The sequence below is a fragment of the Benincasa hispida genome, chromosome 6 (assembly GCF_009727055.1).
Source record: "Benincasa hispida cultivar B227 chromosome 6, ASM972705v1, whole genome shotgun sequence".
In the NCBI taxonomy this organism is placed as follows: domain Eukaryota; kingdom Viridiplantae; phylum Streptophyta; class Magnoliopsida; order Cucurbitales; family Cucurbitaceae; genus Benincasa; species Benincasa hispida.
This window is the reverse complement of record NC_052354.1, coordinates 40,954,988-40,973,932: the sequence shown is the minus strand read 5'-3', so window position 1 is coordinate 40,973,932 and position 18,945 is coordinate 40,954,988. Positions and strand designations below refer to the sequence as shown.

The window sequence follows — 18,945 nt, the reverse complement described above, 5'->3', positions numbered from 1 at the left end:
GACTGTTTGTCCATGTGTCTCTAACACTAGGTGCCTTTTGTGAAAAAGAAAAAAATTATAATAAAGTTTTAAAATAAAAATAAACATTATTAATAAAAAAAAATCCACTAAAATACCACGAACCTTAATTTGGCCGGACCGGAGTCTCAACGACGTCATTCTGATTCTCAGTCTTCGTTGAAAGTGAAACCAAGCTCCCTTAAACCCTAACAATGGCGATCGTGAGTCCCCAACAGCAACCTCAAATCCATAGGTTCCCGCAATTCAAGTATGTTGATGGTGTTCGTTGGCTTTCATCGCTCTCCACATTTAGCCGGCTTGCCGTCATTGCCCTTTTCGACTCTGATTCCGACTCATCCTCTATTGAAATTCACTCGTTGACTCAAAAGCCACTGGATATAGCTCCTCATTCGACATGGACATCACCTTCAAGAGTATCTTCCCTTAAAACCTCTCAACTCTACCAAAATCCTCTTGTTTTCGCTTCGACTTATACAGGTTCTCTTCATGTTTTATCTGTCGAGCCAATGGAAGCGACGCTCGACTCGGAGCTCTCGGTGCCCGAGAAGATGTTGCACGACCGACCTATTTCATGTGTCGATGTGATGGATGGGGGAGGTGAATGTCTGACTGTCTCGGAAGATGGACGGGTGAATTTGGTGAGCATAGGGGAATCTGGATTGAATTATAGTCGGATATTCGATAGTAATGGGTTGGTGTCGTATACCGCAGTGAAATGGGCATCGCCTACTGAATTTGCGACTGGAGGTTGTGGGTTTAGCTTGCAATGGTGGGATCAGAGGAAGCCCGGTGGAGCAGTTTCTCAGTTTAAGGCCGACTGGTATGTGATTTTGTTTATTTTTCCTTGCATCATCTCATATACGTTTGAACATTTAGCATCTAGAACTAGGACTAGGATAGAGTTGTAGGAAAGACCCAGCTTTCTGAAACTGGAAGTGGCTTACATGTGGTAAATTAAAGGTCGTGTGGGCTGTATGAGAGCGTTGCTAATTGTAGAAAAATTCAGAAGTCATTGCTGCTTGTATGTACTGCAGATGAGAGAGTAAGTGGTTCTTCTCTGTGTTGTCTATAGATTTTAGGATATGAAATTTTGAATTGGTAGTGTGGAATCTTCAAAAATACAAGGTGCCGCAGTTGATTAAAAGATGTGCTGAATTCCTTCTGCCAATGTTGCAGGGCTTCGGGTATAGTTCACGGCATTGATATCCATCCATCGCGAAAGCATACTTGTTTGGTAAAATCTGTTGCCTTTATTTCTTATTTTTACACGATATATGTATATACATATATATTATGAAGAAATGATTTCATTGATAAATGAAAAGGAGTAGAACTCCAAACGCCTAAAGGTGGATTACAACAAGACCACCAAATGGAAATAAAAAAGGATAAACTGTAAATAATACAATTAGCAAGTGGACCAAAGATGCTCCCCTCTCTCCTCTCTCCTCCATCTCCGCCCGTCTCCCCGCCTTCATTTTTTTTTCCTTTTCCCTTCTAGCCACTTGAGAGGAATGTTAGGGAGATGGCTCGACACCTTCTTCCTCCCCCACCCTCCTTTCTCATCGATAGGAAAACCTTTTCTATAGAAGTCGCCATGGAGTTAGGATCATTGAAGCTTCTAGGGACAAGTCCTTCACTATATCTCTCTCGAAAGAATCCCTCTCTTGGTTACGCACCACTTTTTCTTCTTTGATTGAATCACCATTAAACCAAAAGTTCTTCAACAAGTCTTAGTTGAATGAATACGATCTTTGGGTGAAGAAAATCTCTAACCAAAAAGGACACTTCGCAAAGATCACAAGCTTGGAGTTAATGAAGGGTTAAACAAGCTTATCTTACCCGGTAGTAGCAACAAAGTCGGTTGGAAAGGCTTCTTCTCCCTTCTTAATGTTCCAAGCGCACAACCCATCAACATGCAACATACCAATTTCTTTCCACTTCTTTATCCTACAAAGATGCCCTCCATAAATACAAGAAGTCCTGTGAACAACCAAAAGTCCCCCTTGTTTGACAGATACACTCTACCCTTTTCATCTTCTCCCCAATCTAGCGAGCTTGCAACCTTCTACCCTGACAACCATCATCATCATTCGACTGAACTTCCATGATGATTGGTATGAAATTCTTAGGGCTTTACAAAGGAAATTGTTCGACTTTGGTTCCATCAGCTCTCTACATAACACACCAGGTAGGGAACAAGTGCTTATAAGACATTCATCGTTGCAACCTACCTTAGCACCAAGACTAAGCTCCCAAAGGAAATTAGATAACGATCCTTCCAAATCATGATATAAAGATTGTTCGAAAGAAGATATATAGGATTTACCAAGTCTCCCGCAAGCGATTTCACATAGTATTTCATAGAAGGATCGAGAGGCCAAGTCCATGAATCAAAGAGAGTGCCAAAAGTGGATCAAGGACAAAAGACGAGAAATCATTAAAATTTCTATGCATGCTTAAATCTTGAGCACCTTGACTTTGGAACCCACACCAGCCTCCCTAACATCAAAATGAAGAGGAAGATGAAAAAGCCGAGGGAAGACAATCATAATAGGGCCATAACTAAGGTAAGGGATCTTCTAGAGCAAAGTAGAGGTTCCATTACCAAGATAGCTAATGTGTTTTGATATGTTTTATCTATGCGATGATTTAAGCGCTTTGTACTATCTTATAAACGCATTGTTTTACCTAGTTAGACCCAAGTATAAATCTAACTAGAATCCTGGTGAGTCTAGGGTCGAACTCAGGGATTTCGTTCTATTGATGCATTGACAATAATCGTTTTGATCTTGATGCAAACTATTTGTTAAATATGCAATGAGTTTGTTTTTATTCTATTGTTAAAATAAATGGTGATGGATGCGATGAGTTTCACAATCGTAAGTGAAACAATCTATGCGGAGAGATATAGATTTCAAATGAATAAAGATAGGGTCGAGAAAAATATTCACTAACAATTCCTTAGTAACTGCATAAATCATGCGATCAAGCAAATCACTTGAAAATCATAACCTACACTTCTTAGTGTATTTAGCCACCATATCCTATTTCTAGGATGCATGCAATGAGTATTTGATGCAAAAAATGTCTCTTTATTTCTAAAGATAATCTCTTCTTGTTTTATGTGGTTTAAATCCTTTGCTTTTTCAAACATTGATTCATTCTATTTAGAACAATCTTTTGACTTATTCAAATAGTATATAAAACATACATAAAACAAGTTGAACGCATGATTAAACTTTACTTAGTTCATTGTAATTGCAATGTTTCTCAACCCATATAGAAATTAGTTGCTCATGGTAGATGGATAAAAGATGAACTGTAGATGCATTCATATCGATAAAAGGAGTGTTTCAACGTTTTACACAATATAAATAACAATTGTAGAATAAAAGAGATAGGGAATCAAGTCGTGGTATGCAATTCCTTGCTTCCTCCGGCGCCCTGGATGACTGCTTCAGAAAGATTGTGCTGAAGGTGAAGTCTCCCCTTGGTTCTCCGGAAGAAATCTAGAGCTTTCACTCAAGATTTCACGAGGGCTTGATGGAAAGTGTTTGAGAATTTGTGCAGAGCTTTCTCTAATGTCTTGGCTATATCTTGCATGGAAATATTCGTTGAGTATTTATAGGCGCCAAGGAGCACCTTTTTCCTCTCACACTAATGATTGTGCTGACAAGATGCATTAAATTCCATATCTTGGCGTGCCGCCTGCTTTGCGTTAGAAGTTCATTGGCTTTACTGTGAAGCTTTCTTGTTAGCTACCAACTTGATCTTTGATTTGACTTCCATCGACCATGCGTCATGTCATCCGTCGCATGAGGCTATGTTTTCAACTATGCAATTCCAACGTTGGCGTTAGGGCTTCCTTTGCGGTGATCGCATAAATGGATTTCCTGCATCCAAAGAGCACGATTTTTACATCTTTCATGGATTGTGAGACTTTGTACACATGTGATCGCATGATATTATTATTTTCATGAATTTCTTTTCAAGCTGCCGCATTTTCCAAGTGTTTTTTCCTAATTGTTTTAGATAAAAGAAGTAAAATAACTCGTATTTCTACAAGTTATCAATAGTACGACTTGCAACCAAATCGATAGTCTACTTATTGAAACGCCAAGGAGCTTTAAAGCGACTAGATGGAATAACCCTCGGCCAACCTCCTCCCATCAAAGACACATTATACCTAGCATTCATAAGCTTCTGCCATAAGGCAATCTCCTCTGTATGAAACCTCCAAATCCACTTAGTAAAGCATAATTACGATGCCAAAAATTTCCTATGTCTGTACCACCCACGAATTTGGAAGATAAATAATCTTTGAATTCACATTATGCATATTGCCATCACCATAAGAGCTTTCATAGAAGGTCAATTTGTTTAGAATCTCTATAACCTTGATAGGAACAAGAAACAAAGATAAATAATAAGTTGGTATACTAGCTAGAGTAGCTTGGATTAGCGCATGTCTACCTTCCTATGAAATAAAATCGTACTTCCAATTTTGAAACTGTAAAACCCCCAATTCTATTCCTATATAAAAGAAGGGGTAAGATGGGAATTACACAGAAGGGAATGGGAGAAGGATGGAATTCCGTTGAGGGACCACCAAAACGGTTATAAAAAGGACAGCCCAGGGATCAGAAAAGGCAGGGAATAATTGGAGTAAAGCTGAGAAGAGCTTTTTGAGGGAGAGATATTCCAGCATTCTCTAATATGTTAGTTCCATCTTCTTTTTCTATGATTTATCTTTTCTTGCTTATTTTGCTATAGTGAACAGTCAGGCTTGTTTGTTTCCTTTTCCTTGTATTGCCATTTAAGGGATTTCTGATTGTACTACTGAATTTAGTATCAATATATCTTTCCCAGAGTACTGTGCTCTGTTTTGTCTTGTTTGCTTGTTAGGTTGTTGTTCACAGGTGAGAAGAAACCTAACAAATTGGTATCAGAGCTCCACCAATTCTGGGGCGAACAAGAGCAATGGCTCAAAAGTAAATGAAGGAATGAATGGAGGCAAATGAGAAGGAAATCTCTGAAATAAAAACTATAATCCTGGGGCTGTGTAAAAGCATCGAGAAGCTTACCGAAGAAATGAAGGAGAATAGTTCAGTGCTGAAAATAGAAGAATTGGGCACGATTGAGGGGCCTCGCTCCAAGTTAAAAGGGAAGCTGGAAGACAACGAGATGACCACGAATTCAGGGAATAAGGAGTACGGACAAAAGCAAGTACAAACGGCTGGAGGTTTCGACATTCTCCAGCGATAACCCAGAATCATGAGTTTACAGGGTTGAGCATTATTTCGAAATCCATGATCTCACAGATGAGGAGAAAGTAAAGGTCGCAGTAGTAAGTTTCGCACCAGAGGAAGTGGACTGGTTCCGATGGAGCCACAATCGAAGAGTTATAACCAGCTGGGCAGAATTAAAGAAGAGAATGTTCGAACACTTCAGACCCACTGAAGAAGGGAGTTTGGGGGCTAGATTGTTGCGAATCAAACAGGAAGGTATGTACGTGGAGTATGTGAAGAAGTTTGTGACATATTCGACACCATTACCGGAGGTGGCCGAGAGTGTGTTGAAGGATGCCTTCCTCAATGGGTTGGAGTCGGTGCTACAGGCAAAGGTGGTTAGCAGACAACCTACAAACTTGGATGATCGTATGCGCAAAGTCCAATTGGTAAACGTCCGGAATGTAGGCTTGAAGTTAGCCTTATCTGATTTGGGAGTTGTTGGGCCTGGAAAAAAAGAAGCCCAAGTTGGAAAAAAGGAAGGGTCCACGGGCGAATTACACAAAAAGGGAGCCACCGTTGAAACGACTGTCGGATGTTGAGTTCAGAGAGCGATTAGGCAAAGGATTGTGTTTTCGATGCAATGAGAAATACGCACTAGGGCATCGTTGCAAGGGGAAAGAAAACCGCGAGTTGATGTTGTTCATCGCTAATGAGGAAGAGGATTCAGAAGTAGAAATAGAGGAAGAGGAAGGGGTTCCACCGGAGTTGAAAACGATTGAGGTACCGGAGAAGGCGGAAATAGCTTTAAAGTCGATGATGGGATTTTCTGCAAAGGGGACTATGAAATTGAAAGGATCTCTGCAAGGACGAGAGGTGGTGGTGTTAATTGATTTCGGCGCAACCCATAATTTCCTCCACCAGAAGATCATGATGGAATTAGAACTTCCATTGACCAAGAAGGACAAATTCGGTGTGGTGATCGGAGATGGTAGGGAAATCACAGGCAAGGGAGTTTCAAATCTGTTGAGATTGAACTGCTAGACTTATTAATAAGAGTTGACTTCCTCGTCATGGACTTGGGACATATGGATGTGGTGTTGGAGATGCCGTGGCTATGTACCACCGGATTTATGGGCGTGCATTGGCCCACGCTGACGATGTTCTTTTTGAACGGGGAATTGCAAGTCATACTACGAGGAGATCCCTCCCTTATGAAATAAGAATCAACATTGAAAACTCTTACGAAGACGTGGGAGGATGAAGATCAGGGGTTCTTGATTGAGTTCCAGAACTTAAAAATTGAAGATCAGGATATGGATAGGAACAACCTCTCGTAAAGTTGCCTCGAACGACTGCCAGTAATGATCCAAGCTCTGCTGGACCAGAATGAAGATGTCTTCGAGACACCCACTACACTCCCTCTAAACGATCAATAGACCGCAGGATTCTCTTGGAAGGAAATCAAAAGTCGGTGAATGTCCGACCCTATTAATATGGCCACACACAGAAAGAGGAAATAGAATGGTTAGTGGAAGAAATGTTTCAAGCAAGTATAATTTGACCTAGCCATAGGCCCTATTCTAGTTTGGTGTTGTTGGTTAGAAAGAAGGACAGACGATGGAGCTTCTGCGTAGACTACCGAAAGCTGAATCCTCACTATTGTTGATAAATTCCCTATCCCAGTAATTGAAGAACTGTTGGACGAACTGAGGAGAGCAGCTGTGTACTCGAAACTCGATCTAAGGTCCGGATATCATTAGATCCGAATGCGAGACAAAGACATTGAGAAGACAACTTTTAGAACTCACGAAGGTTATTATGAGTTCATAGTAATGCCTTTTGGTTTGACAAACGTTTCGGCCACCTTCCAATCACTTATGAATTAGGTATTCCGACCCTTCCTCTGTAGATTTGTTCTTGTATTTTTTGACGATATTTTGGTGTATAGGCCAAACATCACAACCCAAATGTCCTGAGAGATAACAAACTATACACCAACAAGAAAAAATGCACATTCTGTCAAGATTGAATACAATACTTGGGGTACTGGATATTGCAAAAGGGAGTTGAAGCCGATGGGGAAAAGATTAAGGCCATGGTGGAGTGGCCCCATTGAAAGAATGTATCCGAACTTAGAGGCTTCTTAGGCCTTATTGGGTACTACCGAAGATTTGTACAAGGCTACGGTCATATTGCAGCCCCTTTAACCCAATTACTGCACAAAAACGCCTTTGACTGGAACGAAGAAGCCACTAGGGCTTTTGAAAACCTGAAGCAAGCCATGATGACAGTCCCGGTGTTAGCCTTACCAGACTTCTCGTAGCCCTTCGCGATTGAAACAGATGCGTCCGGTTTGGGGTTGGGAGCAGTGCTAACTTAAGAGTCGAGACTCGTTGCCTACTTCAGTCAGAAGTTATCCGCTCGAGCACAAGCAAAGTCAATCTACAAAAGAGAATTAATGGCTGTAGGTAGTACTGGCAGTTCAAAAATGGCGACACTACTTGTTGGAAAACAAATTCACGGGGATTTCAGACCAAAAGGCCCTTAAGTTCCTCCTTGAACAACGAGAGGTCCAACCCCAATTCCAGTGATGGTTAATCAAGTCGTTAGGGTATGATTTTGAAATCCTATATCAGTTCGGTTTACAAAATAAAGTACCTGATGCTTTGTCAAGGATCCCTCAAACAGCGAAAGTCTTTGTACTCACCTCCCCTCCCCTAGTAGATGTGGAGATAGCTATGAAGGAAGTTGAGGAGGATGAAGAGGTCCAGAAAATAATCAAGTTACTAAAGGAAGATCCAGAGGGGAAGCCTAAGTATGAATGGAAGAACAATCAGCTTCTATAGAAGGGGAGGTTAGTGCTTTCACGATCATCTACTTTAATTTCCGCTTTACTTCACACGTTCCATGACTTAGTGCTAGGAGGACATTCCGGGTTCTTAAGAACCTACAAAAGAATGAGTGGAGAATTATCCTAGCAAGGTATGAAGAATGACATTAAAAAGTATGTGGAGGGCTGTGAAGTTTGCCAACAAAATAAAATAGAAGCGTTAGCACTTGCAAGACTTCTTCAACCCCTTCCAATACTGAATCTGATCATAGAAGAACGGACAATTGACTTCATAGAAGGACTTCCAAAGCTGGAGGATATGATTCTATTATGGTGGTGGTGGATCGTCTCAGCTAATACGGACATTTCATTGCTCTTAAACACCCTTTTTCTGCCAAGCAAGTAGCTGAAATATTTATACACGAGGTGGTTAGACATCATGGGGTTCCAAAATTAATAGTCACCAATCGAGATAACATTTTTTTAAGTAATTTTTGGAAGGAGATGTTTACCTCAATGAGCACAATATTAAAAAGGAGCACCGCCTTTCATCATCAAACAGATGGACAAACCAAGCGGGTGAATCAATGGCTTGAGACCTACCTTCGATGCTTTTGTAATGAACAGCCAGCCAAATGGAATAAGTGGATCCCATGGACCCCGAAAATATGGTACAATACAACCTTCCATGTTTCAATTAGAATGACTCCCTATGAAGCAGTAACCAATCATCCCCCCCCTCCCCCCCCCCCCCGTCCTACGGAGATCGGAAGACATCCATTGATAGTGTGGACCAACAGTTGAAGAGTAGAGATTTGGCTTTAAATGCTTTAAAAGAAAATCTGGTGTTGGCCTAGAATCGAATGAAGAAACAAGCCGATTTATATCGAAGAGAATTATGCTTTGAAGTAGGGGATGAAGTGGATTTGAAATTGAGGCCTTGCAGACAGCGCTCTCTAGCTCGAAAGAGGAATGAAAAATTATCTCCCAAATTTTATGGACCATATAGGATCACATGGAGAATCGGAGAAGTGGCATATAAACTCAACCTACAACCCAAAACATCTATCCACAATGTGTTTCACATTTTCCAGCTCAAAAAGAAGTTGGGCGAAGCCCATCGGGTGCAACATCAATCACCAACCTTGTCGGAAGAATTTGAATTACAAGTCTCTCTAGAAACCGTTTTAGGGGTGCGATGGAACAGAGAAATGGCTACCAATGAGTGGTTGGTAAAATGGAAAGGGATGCCTGAAGATGAAGCCACTTGGGAAGGAGTTCCCCTGAAGAAACAACGGTTCCCTCACTTCCACCTTGAGGACAAGGTGCAATTCGAGAAGGGCGGTATTGTAAAACCCCCAATTCTATTCCAATATAAAAGAAGGGGTAAGATGGGAATTACATAGAAAGGAATGGGAGAAGGTTGGAATTCTGTTGAGGGACCACCAAAGCGGTTATAAAAAGGACGGCCCAGGGATCAGAAAAGGCAGGGAATAATTGGAGTAAAGCTGAGAGGAGCTTTATGAGGGAGAGATATTCCAGCACTCTGATATGCTGGTTCCATCTTTTTCTATGATTTCTCTTTTCTTGCTTATTTTGCTATAGTGAACAGTCAGGCTTGTTTGTTTCCTTTTCCTTGTATTGCCATTTAAGGGATTTCTGATTGTACTGCTGAATTTAGTATCAATACATCTTTCCCAGAGTACTGTGCTCTGTTTTGTCTTGTTTGCTTGTTAGGTTGTTGTTCACAGGTGAGAAGAAACCTAACAGAAACTTGTGTTGGATGCACTCAATGACAGGTTGCCAAAACGAAAGTCTTAGAATTTCCACCCAAGGGAAGACCAAGGTAGGTCGATGGCCACTGACCCTGTTTGCAACCAAACGTAGACAGCATCAAATCCATCTCAGAATCATCAACATGGATCCCAAGCAACTCATTCTTGGGAAGATTTATTTTTAAACCAGTGGCCCTCCAAAAAATATTAACAATCTCAAAAGGATGTACCAAGGCAGTTGAAAACAAAAGGGTGTCATTGGACTTGTCATAATATTACCTAGACGAGCACTATAGGCCATAAGTCGGCTAAGAAAATCCGAAACTAATATAAATAAGAAGTGCAAAAGAGGATCACCTTGACGAACTCTACAAGATGAGCAGCTCGTATTTTCGTCATCCTCATTGAGCCACATCGATTTGCAGCGTTGATGTCAATAATATGCTCTTGAGCTGTTAGTAATTCAATGGGTTATCTAAGATTCCTTAAACATTAGATAAAGGACAGGTGTCTTCCAAACTTGAAATTGCAGGGTTCTTTGCAAAGGGTGTTGAAGGAAGAGGCAAGCTAGTCAAGAGCTTTCGAGAACAGTGAGATGGATTGGGTTGATAAGGATAATTTTCCTTTCAATAATCTTTGCCTGAGTGCCCCTTGAGGACTCATAAATGGCAATAGAGAAATTTTTCTGATCGATGGTTGCGGCGAGAGGCATGGTGGCTTGAGACGATTATGGCTCAAGATGGGAAGAGAGAGGAAAGAGGAGGGAGGGTGCTTCATTACATTAGATATGGGTCTCAAGTCTTGTTGCAGTCTTCAATGAAAAAATTCAAACTTAATATTTCTATCCTAAAACTTCGTGAGAGAAATTTTTTCTTTACTCTCTACCATTCATGATGTAATATGAAAAGTGCTCTGATCCAAATGATGTGAAAACCCTAATGATAATTAGGAACTATTTAGTTACATGAGCTCCTAAGTCACAAACACTAAAACTCCCGAATCCATTCGATTTTGACCCTAGGTTAGGTTAGACACGGAGAGACTTAAGATCAAAATCTCAACAGAAAGATCAGCTTCTTGGCCCTAAAGAAAAATACTCCAAAAGATTGAATGATTAATCGTACTTGAATGTTCTTGGCATGCAACTCAAGGCATGGATATTCAAGATGTTGTTGGCTAAACTTGGAAGGAAAAGTGAAAAAGGCTAAAACTCAATTCATCATATTCTATCCTCAACAACTTGATACCTAATGGCAAGGTTTTAGATGGCTTCCCAACAAAATTCTAAATGCCATGTCATGAATATGACAAGAAGACTAAGCCTGGCCCCTTTTTGATATGTTTTTTTTTCTTGATAAGAAACGTTTAATTGATAAATGAAATAATTCAGTGAGTACAATATGGAGAGACAAAATTAACATTGGATAGTTTTAGAAAGGATAAATTATTTATGAATCCTCAAGAGGCCCTTTTTAATATGTTTTAGAAAGGATAAAGTCGAAAAGCAACAAAATTGAATCAAAATTATTAAATAAAAATATGAATAAAAGTTTAAAGACCTCGGCAGTTCATATCAATTCAGTTTGGATAGTGGCTAAATGAGCTATCTGTTCAAACTCCTCATAAGTCCTCTTGATCTTAGTCTTTTAGTAGATTACTTTGACAGAGTTATCGAGCTAATTAAATTATAGAAAAACATATGATTGTTAACTTGATGGAGTTATTGAGCTAATTTATAAAATTGAATCACACGCACACACCTGCACACACACGTTGTCCATATACTATTTTATGTGAACTGGTGTTGTCTACTTTACTTGCTGTGATGTTAAGATCTCTAGTTCGAACGGAAAGTGTGTGTTGTTCCCTAACTGTGAAAATTGGTTTCTTGTCTAAAAGTGCTGTGGGGGTTTTGTTCCATCTTTCTTATTCTGCCCTTATTGATGAGCTGCGATATTAGAGTGTTTATTATTCCCCATGTTAGGCAGGGGGCTCTTTTGGTACTGTCTTTGCCTGGGATTTGAGGTCACAACAGCAGCCTATCATTCTTTCGGGTCTAGAAGGGAGCAAAACATCAAATCCTTCGCCATGTGAAAGTGAGGTTTGGGAGGTTCACTATGATCCTTATATTAAGTCTGGCAACCTAGGTGGCATGTCATCTTCACAGATTTTACCTGCTATGATCTGCTCTGAGGACGGGATTCTAACTAGTATTGAGCAAGGTACGAATTGGTGTTGTTGACCTGTTTGATTGGTGGGCTGGGGTCCAACCATCGTTTATCCAAAGTCATTTTGTTGCTTTATATTGTTTCTGTTTTCTAATGCCTGAAAAGAATTATTTTCTAATCCATATGCATAGACTGGCTCAACTTTTTTTTAATTATATGACTTGTAGGCAAGCAGCCTGTGGACCTGCTGGCAGAACCATGTGCAATTAATGGTTTTGACATTGACCGTCATCACCCATCAGTAAGTTGTCCATATACTATTTTATGCGAACTTGTGTTGTCTACTTTACCTGTTGTGATGGTAAGATCTCTAGTTCTAACTGAAAGTGAGTGTTCGTCCCCTAACTGTGAAAATTGGTTTCTTATTTAAAAGTGCTGCGAGGGTTTAGGTTGGGGTTGGGGTGGCTATGTTTTGAGACTCTCCAATTATGCTATGCAGGAAGTGATATGTAACTTGGAGTGGGAATCCATTGCCATCCTGTCAAGATCTTGATTTTGAGAAGTCATCGTCTTTTCTAAATCATCAGGTTCCAGTGCACCACTATATAAATTCCTTTAACGATTTAAGGAGTATCTATAGCTTTTTATCTCTCATTGAGTGCATCTAATTTCTTAGTTTTAGGCTCATGTAAATTTTGTGGCTGTAGCTTTGTTTGTTTACCACATAATTGGAACTCAATTTTGGTATGGATTTTCATACTGGTCAGCGACCATATCAGAGGGATAGCTATGATGTTATTTTGCATTGTATTTGACATGTGTTTAATCTGTTCTTCATTCAACTCCTCAGCTTGATGCTTCACTTTTGATTTTTTATACCAAATAGAATAACTTTTGTTTCCCAATATTATGTTACAGAATGTAAAATAGTTAGCTCTATCGAAAACTTTTAATTGGCATTATTAGTTATGATTGAATTGTACATTGGCAGATGCAGGTATTTTTTTTTTAACTTTTCTGACCGAGTACAAACCTTATCTGCTAATTAGTTATGAGAAGTTACTCATGCGGCCATGCCAGGATACTTCATTTCATCATTAGAGTAAACATGTTTGATATGGAAAATGCATAATCACTGAATATATGAATGGGATAGGATTTTGGAGTTACCTCTGGTGTTGGGTTTCCCTATTCATATTATTGTTGGTTAAAATATCATTTTGATCCTATATTTTGGGTTTTGTTTCATTTTAGTCTATATACTTTCGAATGTCCAATTTTAATTTATGTGAGTTCATTAAATCTTAAAATTAGTCCCAGCAGTTATTATTGTTTTTTTTTCAAAAATAATTATTCTCTATTAGTGTTTCTTTTCTAAAATTTTGAAACTATACTCCTATATTGTCTTTTCTAATATAAAATTTATTATTATTATTTAACCAATTTTTATAAAAATTGACTTTGAAGGACTAAGTTTAAGATTTATTGAAAATACAACGATTAAAATTAGACAATTGAAAGTACAAGGACTAACATGGAAGGAACCCAAAGCATAGGGACTATGATAGTATTTTAGCCTATTACTGTTTTTGCATTGTTTATGATTTATAGTTGTCATCTTTGTGTAGTTTTATTCTTTTATTTAACAAGTTGAGAGATTTTTCTGATCTCCATCTTCTACAGCTGGAATTATCACGATGCCAAGCATGATTGTCCACTCTAAGTTAATATATTGTTAAACATGGGAGTAATGAGATATAGCACATATGGTAATTGGAGAAAGTTCATGTTCAAGAGAATGAGAAATAGTTAATGTATATATATATATATATATAATGAGAGAAATTAAAACTTTTTTTTACAGGCAAATAATTATGTTTTGTAAGCCTAATTTCTGAACTATTAGATGTGTGTTCACTTTCTTTTTCCTTTTTCCTTTTATTTATTTATTTCAATCCATGACAACTTTGATAGGAATGGTATTAGGGTATTATTAGAGTATTAAGGGTATATTAGTAATTAGTTAGGGGAGTGAGTTATGGAATTTGGTTATAAAAAGATATAAGGAGAACAGGGAAGATAGACAATATTTTGGTGAGTGAATTAGGGCTTGAGTGTGATCTCAAGATTGGGAGGGTCCAAGTACCTTGAATTACTTGATTTATCTGTAGTCTAGTTGCCGTTTAAATTTCAATATATTTGGGTTCTAACAAACTTTTTCTTCCTTGAAAATGTTATTAGATCCGGGATTTGTATACATATTTTCAATCCACTTGAAAGAAACCCTTGAAATATAACTTTTATTATCAAAAAATGCCATGTAGCATTCTAGATAGGAGGGAACTTCATATGCATGATGCTTTTTACAAAATAAATCATTGAACCAAAAAAAAAAAAAAAAAACTACATAAAACTTCCTTACGGGCAATCAAATTTCATATCTCAAGGAAAAAGAAGTTGAAAACCTACTAGAAATAGCTGGATTCTCTTCACATTATGGGCTATCAAAAGCCCAACATGAGTGATCAATTCACCACCTTGTCTGATGTGTTCTGAATGATATTCCATTTCACATTTACTTGCAGCATATCCCAACATCTCAAACCACATGCTGCCAATTACCTTCCATCTGTTTTCATTGCTCAGAGTCAATAGGCTATCTACAAGTTCTTTTACATCCTTCAGCAAATCCCAATTCCCTACAACTGCTTTCTCTGCTTCTGATTCACTTGCTTCAACTTCAAGCATATTACCTTCTTCCTGTGATTTCAAAATATCATTGCATATATGATCTCTCTTTCTACATTCAGTTCTTATGAACTTCCCAAGCCTCACACATACATGATTAAATATAATATCTCCAGTTGTTGATATCACATGTGGACGAGTTGCCATAAGATACATCATATAATCTGATAGACTCATGATGGCTTTCATTTTATTGCATACAGTAGTCTCACGAGTATAGAAAATAACTGTTGTGATGTGCCATATAAAGATGCTCGTATCGAAAACCCTCTCCGATACAGTTTTAAGTGCTTTGATCAATTTGCCTTCGTCATCGAGTTTCAGTTCCGTTTGGTACCTATCGATTGTCCATTGGCCTCTTTGATCAAATTTTTCTTTTCCTTTGATCTTCTCTATCTCTCTCAGTTCTGTGACCACAGGTTCTTTCACTTCTGGTTGGACTTCAATTCGATTCAAACTCGATTGCTTTCGGAGTTTCATATCCATCCTCCAAAATCGGAGAATTTTGCTTATGATGTAGTTCTGATGCTTGGTTTGCAAGCAGAAGTCTAAAAGATTGAACTGCCCCATTTTGTTAGACCACCTTCTCCAAGTTGCCGACTGAGGGGCTAGAGACTGCAAGAAACCCCCAAGGATAGGACGAGCTTCATGGTACCGTACCATCTGTACTATAGCCCAATCTGTGAATGGTAGTCTCAAGATCTGATAAATCTCAATTATCAAAGATGCTATCAACACAAAATAGATGAGGCCAATACTAATATTATACACAAATGCATCCTTGAACAATGCAGACAATCCCCATAGTGCAGCAATCATGCTAAGCAAATTTATGAAACGAAGAATTAATCCCGTACGAGTATATATAATTGGCGCCTTAGTGTAGAGCGCATAATACATGAAATCCAATTCAGAATCTGTAATTTTGAACACATCTTCATACTTACAATTACCAATGTTTAGATTTTTGTCATTAGAAACAATTGGATAGTAAGGCCAATTCTCAAGATGAGGTTTTAGGCAGCAAAATCTGTAGTAAGCTATTATGATTAATTTTGCCTCTGGAAGTTCATTCTCTCCCTGTGGCAATTTGTTAAACAAATCAGCTACTTTATATTTGTTTAAATCAGCAATTGTCAAGTCCAAGTTGGCATTGAGTGCTGATTTTAGAGCCCATGAAGTCTCACCATACTTGATTATTCCAGCCAAAGACATTGACAAGTAAAGAAACGATGTTTTGGAATCTGTCCATGACCTTATAAGAACGTAAAACACAATTCCCACTTGGATTACAGTACTGAAAACGTGCCTCACTCCTAGTTGGTTGTCTTCAATTGAGTAGGCTGTTATTGTATCTGGACTTCCTATTTGCATGAACATCAGTGGTGCCAACAATGCCTCAACTTGGCTATGCGTGTTGCGCTGTTGACTGCCTATGTCGATTGTTGTGAGCTTGCCGAGAACAACAGTTGCAGTTCTAGCAAGAAGTACGTAAGAAAGCCAAACAGTTAAACTGAGCTTATATGGGTGTGTGCCTTCTAAGACTTCCACAGAAAATTAGGATAACTTGGAAAACGAAGTTTGCCAAGACTAGAAACTCAATGCCCCAGTAATTCCATATCAAATTGATATGTTCCAGTACCATTCGTGTAAATAAGTCAGAAAACATAGTGCCTTCTATCTCGTTATAATCTCTTTAATAGAAAGAAGTGAAGAATACTTGAAAACTATAAACCTATAGAAGGTGGGAAAATATTTGAATGCTAAAAAAAAAGGAAGAACCTGGAATTGAAAGAAAGCTCAATCTCCAAAACCAGAAAAATGAATAGGAATAAAACAGTTTGAAGAAGCCAAGGAATTTAAGAAGCTACACCACATATATTATTACCTTTCAGAAGAATAAGATGTTAGGATACCTAGCCAGAAAACTCATGAAATATACAGAACGCAATATCAAAAGAAGTGACGATATATTATAGACATCTGAGAGGCTGCTCTCTTCCAAAGTCTCAATGGAAATTCATACTAAAATCATTCCTACCTTGCTCCCAATTCACTCCCTTTATTTATAACCAAAAATCCCAACAAACTTTATAGCTAATTACTAAGATGCCTCACTAACAAACATACCAACAATCCTGATATATCCATAACTAGAGTGCTTAAATAAGAATGGTTTACCTTGGAGATAACGTTTGGCACCCTATTATAGTCGAGCAGAGCATAGCTACTAGCTAGGCTAGGCCAGAAGCCTGTGGCCATTAAATTCTTTAACTAGTTTTCAATCACTTTTACAGTTTTGAAGATTCGTGGCATTGTACTGATTGCTAAGGGATAAAAGTCAGTGCTTGTGATTAAGTGATTGCTTGAAGCTTCAATACGCCGTGTTGTAGGTTATGGCTCAGTGTGATCATAGTGAAAACAACGAATCCTTTGCTAGATTTTGCAAGAACCTCTATTACTACGATTGTTGATGACTGCTTGTGATGGTTGTTTTTGTATTTTTTACTCTGATTCAAATGCTGAAACAAAACAATTATCTTTTTTCCTTTTGAAAAATTCTCCCTAATTTTGACCTCTTGATACTTGGATATAATGAATCAGAGAAATGCCATTCACTAACATCTTATCTCTTGGACGAGTAATCGTGGAACTAGCTGGAATTGTAGGTTATGGTTTAGTATGTGATCTTAATGAAAATGACGAATCACTACTAGATTTTTTAAAATCTAACCTCTTATATGATTGTTGGATGATTATTTGTAATATCTGTTGTACTTTTGTTTCTCTCGAGAGTATCTTGTTCTTCTAATTAAATACCCTTTCACTAACATCTTATCTCTAAGACGAGTAATCATAACGAAAACGATGAATTGTTTGCTAGATTTTCGAGAACCTCTACTATGATTGCTAGATGATTACTTGTAATGGTTGTTTTTTCCTTTTTTTTTTCTCCGAGAATACCTTATTTTTCTGATTAAATACCCCTACTAACATCTTATTTTTGAGACGAGGAATAAGAGAAAGCAGGAATTGTAGATTATGGTCCAATGTGTGTGATCATAATAAAAACGACGAATCATTTGCTAGATTTTGGAGAATCTCTACTATGATTGTTGGATGATTACTTGTAATGGTTGTTTTACTTTCTCTCTCTTTTTAATAATAAAAAACCATCTTTATACTCTGATTCAATGCTGGAAGAAGACAATTATTGTTTTATTTTTTTTCCTTTTTGTTTTTGAAAATCTCCCCAATTTGGACCTCCTGAAGCTTAGATATAATGAAAACCTTGTTTCTCTTTGTTAGCCATTTACAATTAATATGTAGATCACAATATACATATAGTGTGATATATGTATATTACTTTATTGAAGTGATTTCGATGAAATTCGAAGTTTAGAAAGAAAATCAACAAAACTATATTAAACTAGCATGTCATGGTAAAATTGAAAATTTTCAAGCACATGATAATTAAAAAAAGTTTAGAATTTAAGACTAAAATTTTACATTTACTTTTGTCCGTGAATTAGCACATATTTTAATGTTTTTCTTTTATTGAATTGACATCTAATTAAATTTAAAATTGAGAACATTTACGTAAAAGCAAACTTGAAAATTTCAATTATATATAAATTAAAAATTTAAGAATTTAAGATGAAGTGGATGTGAAGTTTTGTTGTGAATTAAATGATAAAAATATTGATATACTCGGGTTTAATATCAGTATTGATAATCGTTTAAAATTAAGAATTAAGTGATTGAGGTGGATGTTGATGTCAAAATTTCGATTGCAAGAATTTAAAAATATATATATAGGAATCAATTGATCGAATAAAAAAAATTCACGGGTATAACAAATTTTAGAGTTCGTGAGTGCTTTATGCAGCTTCTTCTTTTGTAAATTACTTGTGTTAGTTTTCAAGATATTACATCGTTTTTTTTTAATTTTTTGATTATATGGAATATGAGAAAGGGAATTTGGCACCGATGACTCTGATTTTAGGATCATCTCGAAATTTGGTCCCACTTCTCAATTTATTCTATTTGTGTCTTATGTGGACATCATTATTATGTGAATTTACCACTTTTAATCTTTCTTCCTTCTATCTTTTGCAGATTTTTTTTCCTGTTTTTTCTGCCTTTCTTCTTCTTCCTCTTTTCCTTTT

General features: G+C 37.6%; 2 protein-coding genes across 2 annotated transcripts; one reads left to right on the top strand and one right to left on the bottom strand.

Annotated features, from left to right (window-relative positions):
- The first annotated feature begins 94 nt into the window (after positions 1-94).
- On the top strand, positions 95-12,967 carry LOC120079690 (nuclear pore complex protein NUP43). Its single transcript, XM_039033996.1, has 5 exons — positions 95-841; positions 1,198-1,255; positions 11,845-12,082; positions 12,256-12,329; positions 12,528-12,967. Exons 1-5 carry the CDS (start codon positions 213-215, stop codon positions 12,579-12,581), a joined length of 1,053 nt encoding a protein of 350 aa, XP_038889924.1. The 5' UTR covers positions 95-212; the 3' UTR covers positions 12,582-12,967.
- Positions 12,968-13,471: 504 nt separating this feature from the next.
- Positions 13,472-18,001, bottom strand: LOC120079621. The gene has a single exon (XM_039033873.1). The coding sequence runs from the start codon at positions 16,154-16,156 to the stop codon at positions 14,471-14,473; it is 1,686 nt and encodes a 561-aa protein (XP_038889801.1). The 5' UTR covers positions 16,157-18,001; the 3' UTR covers positions 13,472-14,470.
- Positions 18,002-18,945: the final 944 nt, after the last annotated feature.

Excerpts from the sequence above, each read along its gene's own strand:
- LOC120079690 (XM_039033996.1), top strand. The coding sequence starts at position 213 with ATGGCGATCGTGAGTCCCCAACAGCAACCTCAAATCCATAGGTTCCCG. Across the intron at positions 1,256-11,844 it reads CGCGAAAGCATACTTGTTTG|GCAGGGGGCTCTTTTGGTAC; the intron begins GTAAAATCTGTT and ends TCCCCATGTTAG. Across the intron at positions 12,083-12,255 it reads TCTAACTAGTATTGAGCAAG|GCAAGCAGCCTGTGGACCTG; the intron begins GTACGAATTGGT and ends TATGACTTGTAG.
- LOC120079621 (XM_039033873.1), bottom strand. The coding sequence starts at position 16,156 with ATGTTCATGCAAATAGGAAGTCCAGATACAATAACAGCCTACTCAATT.